This window comes from Trichechus manatus, unplaced genomic scaffold (genome assembly GCF_000243295.1).
Source record: "Trichechus manatus latirostris isolate Lorelei unplaced genomic scaffold, TriManLat1.0 scaffold00066, whole genome shotgun sequence".
NCBI classification, from domain to species: Eukaryota; Metazoa; Chordata; class Mammalia; order Sirenia; family Trichechidae; genus Trichechus; species Trichechus manatus.
The window spans coordinates 9261517-9266226 of record NW_004444002.1 but is presented as its reverse complement, the minus strand read 5'-3'; the positions used below and the strand labels follow the sequence as shown (position 1 = coordinate 9266226).

Sequence of the window (4710 nt, the reverse complement as noted above, 5' to 3'; positions counted from 1 at the left end):
AGGGTGTCCGTTGTATCCATCTTTCAACTTCTATGCTTGAAAAATTTCGTAATAAAAAGTTGGAAAAAGTAACCAGGACTAAATCCAAAGCTTAAGCTTTTTTCCACTATGTCATGCTGTGTCACTAAGCTAAGTGAACTTAAGTCAGTCATTGTGCCCTCTCAGTCTGACTTTCCCCATTCATACAGTGAGGAGATTGGATTAGATCATCACTAAGGTTCTCTCCCTAACAGTTCATGATTCCACTGTTACAATGCGTGGCTTTGGATTATTAAGCTACACCCAGAGCCAGATATTCAACTTGTCCTGCCATCAGAAATGCCCTAATGATTTTCCTCGAAGGGAAGCCCCGCAGCCGGGGATGTAGTTTCTTCTTGAACCTCTAGAAAGGATGGTCACTGGAGCTGCTTTGCCACACTGCCGGCCGCTGTCAGTGTCTATCCACTGGGGGGAAAATCGCTCTCAGAAGGAAACATCTGCCAAGGCTTTGGGTGGGGCTAGAAAAACTTCATGACAATGCTGAATCAGCACATTCATCAGGGTCAAGCTCAGAGTTGGAGGCAACTGAAAGAGGGAACTGGTTGAGAAGAAACCTCCAGCTGAGGCCTTTTCAGTCTCAAAGGGAATAGAATCAGAATTCAAACTCATCATGGAGATTGGCGGGAGCACAATGGCCCCCTGCTCAAATGAGGGGTTTCCTCTTAAAGTGCTAGCGTTCAGATTCGAGGCAAAAACACAAAACAACGGTGCTAAATCTATGGACCTCATCATCTCAAGAGGTAATAAAGGTTCAAATCTGGTTTTCAAAAGTTGTAAAATGGATTGTCTGAAAACAGGCTCTTTGGGGGATATGTCTAAACTACTGAGGTTATGTTAGCAAGGACAACTGGTTTCTCCCAAAATGTGTACACTGGGGCTTGTCAGATTTCTGGGCGAAGGGATCATGGCTCTAACCTAGCATGATACTTACATGCATTAAGAATAAACATCCTTTCCTCTAACAGGATCAGTTTGTTGTTCGAATCCCTAGGATTAATATAAGGGTAGTTGACTAGCCTCTTAAAGTATGTTACTTCTTTATTAGCCTCTGAAAATGCATGGCTTCTTCTCATTTCTAAAAACCAAAGCCACTGCTGTCGAGTCAATTCTGACTCATAATGACTCTACAGGACAGAGCAGAACTGCCCTATAGGGTTTCCAAGGCTGTAATCTTTATGAAAGCAGACTGCCACATCTTTCTCCCGTGGAGCAGCTGGTGGGTTCAAACCACCGACCTTTAGGTTAGCAGTCAAGTGCTTAACCACTGAGCAACCAGGGCTCCTCTTCTCATCTCTACTGGCAAATATACTGAAAATTCCCGCAAATGGTATTTCCCTGTAATGGGCCAGAAATGACAGTAGAGGCGTGGCTGATAAGGCTGCAGCATCGGCAAGTGGGACCCAGTGACATAAGCCTCCCTCCTCAGTTCCTCCTCACCAAGACCACACTTTTCCACATAACATGTATTTATTCAGAAGAAAATTTGCAATAAATTATAATAAAAAAGATGACACGAAAATACAGAATCCCACTAGCAGCTTTGCTTAGTGACCAAAACCTTTTGGGGAAATATAACAAACAATTACAGAATAAGAATCAACAGTGAAAGGGAAACTACTGCGACTTCACCACTAGGATCTGAACCATCTTTTCCCTGGAATCAATCAATGCAGAGTCCTTCTCGACCAGTTGGACGGGAAAGCCTACGTCAGAGAAGCTATGAAACGGTCCATTCGAGGTACTTAGGAATTAGAGGTTGGAGTCCTGGGATAGGCACTGGAGGGAAGCAGACTCCTTATGTCTGGTCTATTTCTTGTCTCCCCTACCCAGAGATTGTCAAAAACCCTCAGTCCTGTAGACATCCCATGACCAGACCTGGAAAGAAGGTGGAGGCAGTAAAGCAACTTAGTGTTTTTACCGTGCAAAGAAGGACAGCAGCACACATGCTGCATGCAGCCCCCACCAGCCACACCTTTGGTCATTCAAAGACCCCAGGTTGGCAGCACACTAGCAAACATGCCTAGGAGGGACATCTCCCTGTCTTCGTGTCACTACATTGACTCAGCACCTATAATCTGCCTCTCCTGTCATCACTTTCTGGCCTAGTGGAGATGACAAAACTCTTCTAATCTCAGTCTTCCATTAACTAAGTTCAACACCCATCCCCTGACTTATCAGATCGTCAGCTATTTGGCATCAATAACGATTGCTATTTCCCTAACTCATACTCAGGAAAGGGTTTCACCAGTATATTAGAAGATACGTACCTTTTCTTCCCCAAAGAACCCAACTTTCAAGAAATGGGAGAATTGGAGGGCTATTCAGTGGTGGTGTTCCCCACGCCCCTCTCCTTAGATGTACTGGAAGAGTCATGGAGTCAATGCCTGAGACCATGCCCAGAGCCTGGATGTTATGCTCCTCAGATTTAGTGTTAACAGGCAAGACGAAGTCGACTCAGAGTGGTTTAAATGAAAGAAACTCAGGAGGAAGCCAATTGTACCAGGCAGTTTTGCACAGTCCGTGGCTGGCGGCTTGTTTGCCAACCAATATAGATTAATTATTTTTTTAAAGGCTGCCCCCACTCAAGCTTGAATAAATATAAAGCTCAGAGGGCTGTCTCAAGTGGGAGAGCTAAGGTGCTTGGTTGGTCCCATTGTCCATAGTCTCTTTACACAGCACTGGACAAGGTGACTGTGGGAGCCGAGGGGAGTCTGTAAATCCTCTACTTGCAGGAGCTGGCTGTAGAGCCCAGAGTCGACTCTGCTGAGGGAGGGGGCTACATTTGTGCCCCTTGGTACGAGACCAGAGAGGGGGCTGGAAGGGTTAGCCTCAATACTCCTGCTGTGGGAAGGAGAAGTATCTCAGAGAGGCCAGTGTGAGGTACACAGACTCCCTTGTTCACTATGGTGCAAGTACTGCTCTGGAGGTGGATTTCTGAGGGATGGCTTCCATGGACACCCGGGATTTGCCCTCACCTATCATCTGAGAATAACAGGAAAAGGACAGGAGGAAGCAGGACCTGTCAGATGTGAATACTGTCACTCCTGAAATACTCAAAATGCTTCCATTCTGATGGTGATTCTCCCCCATCAATGGGATGTTATCTTCACTAGTGCCTAAAGTTATGCTACTAAATGTGATCCGAGACAAGAGAAATGTGGTTCCACCCAGTGCAGATCAATGAAAAGGCCAATGTTACAGAGATATGAAGACATTGCAGCGGAAATGCAGAAACGCATGTAACCACCACATGTAGACAGTTAACTCATTGTTGAAGATACCCAAGGAGTCACTAGCCTAACCCAGACTTCCTTCAGAGTGATAGTACTAGAGGAGTGGAGTGCAAAGGAGTGATACAGAGAGAGGGTGGGCCAAAGTGCTTTAGATGAAGGATTACAGACAAGTCTGAGCTACAGCAAGTAGTGTTGTAGGCCTAGAGTGGGAACATCTCAGAACCTAGACCTAGGGTGCTAAGGACAATCATGACAACTGGGTAGGAAGGTAACAAACATATCCCTAGGTAAAGGAGTGTAAATACAGATCTCTTTGCCTTATAAGGAGAAAACACAAAAACACCAAAATATGGTAACTTTGGCTTGGCAATATAAGTCTAAAAGTATTTTGCTGTATAGGATATGGTAAAGGGGTAGAGGAGGGATCAGGAAACTCTCTTCCTTTTGCATCATAAACAAAACCTTTTCATGACAACAGCCTTGAAACTGCAATAGACCCTTTGTGTGGCACGGCTTTTCAAACCATTCTGAAACACTTGGAGCCCAAGATCTTCCACCTCTGGATCCTGGAGAACTGTAAGAGGAAGAGAATTAGTCTTCATCGTTCCCAAGCAGGAAACTCAGAAGGAACTGGATAGCACGCTGGCGGTCACTTGGAGTCTGTCTTGCCATAAGGTTGGGTGGAGGCCTTAGGAGAAGACTAGTGAAGAGAGTGGCTAGAGGGTGAGAGAAAGAAAAGGGAAAAACCTTTGTCAGACATAACCTAAGTAAAACCTCAGAGTTGGGGCCCTGGGGGGACAGGGAATAAGGACAGTAGGGAAGTGACTGCCATGTGCTATACATTAAGTGGAGTCCCTAGTTGGTACAGATGGTTAACGCACTTGGCTGCTAACCAAAAGGACATGGAGTCCATACAGAGGTGCCTTGGAAGAAAGGCCTGGTGAGCTATGTCTGAAAAATCAGCCATTGAAAATCCTGCGGAGCACAGAGCTACTCTGACACACATGAGGTCGCCATGAGTTGGCGCCAACTTGACAGCAACTGGTGTACATTATGTAGGGTATACACTGTACAAACTGTACACAGGTTGTCCTTGACAGACACCCACAAGCAGCCATCATTATGGAGCATGCTTACCGATCATGTTGGCACTGACATTACTATATTCTGAGAATTTTAAGAGTTCTCGAAGGAAACCCATCAAGTAGCGGAAAACATTTCTATGGCATCTTGGAAGCTGTGAAATCACCTGTTTTAAAAAAAAGGGGGGGTTACAGGGGAAGTCAGCACAACTGGACTAAACCAAAGCTAAGAAGTTTCCTGAATACAATCAAATACTTTGAGAGACAGAGTAGCAGGGATGGGGGGTCTGGGGACCATGCTTTCAGGGGACATCTAGGTCAATTGGCATAACAAAGCTTATTAAGAAAATGTTCTG

The 4710-nt window shown here is 45.3% G+C and overlaps 1 protein-coding gene across 1 annotated transcript in view; it reads right to left on the bottom strand.

The window, feature by feature from the left end:
* Positions 1-1473: 1473 nt before the first annotated feature.
* The window catches only part of OCRL (OCRL inositol polyphosphate-5-phosphatase), a 53390-nt gene continuing 50153 nt past the window's right edge, over positions 1474-4710 (bottom strand). The window contains exons 22-23 of the mRNA XM_023734283.1: positions 4410-4521; positions 1474-3988 (exon numbers count right to left, since the gene is read on the bottom strand). Coding sequence (XP_023590051.1) covers positions 3864-3988; positions 4410-4521 — 237 coding nt within the window. The 3' untranslated portion in view covers positions 1474-3863. The remainder of the gene's footprint in view (positions 3989-4409; positions 4522-4710) is intronic.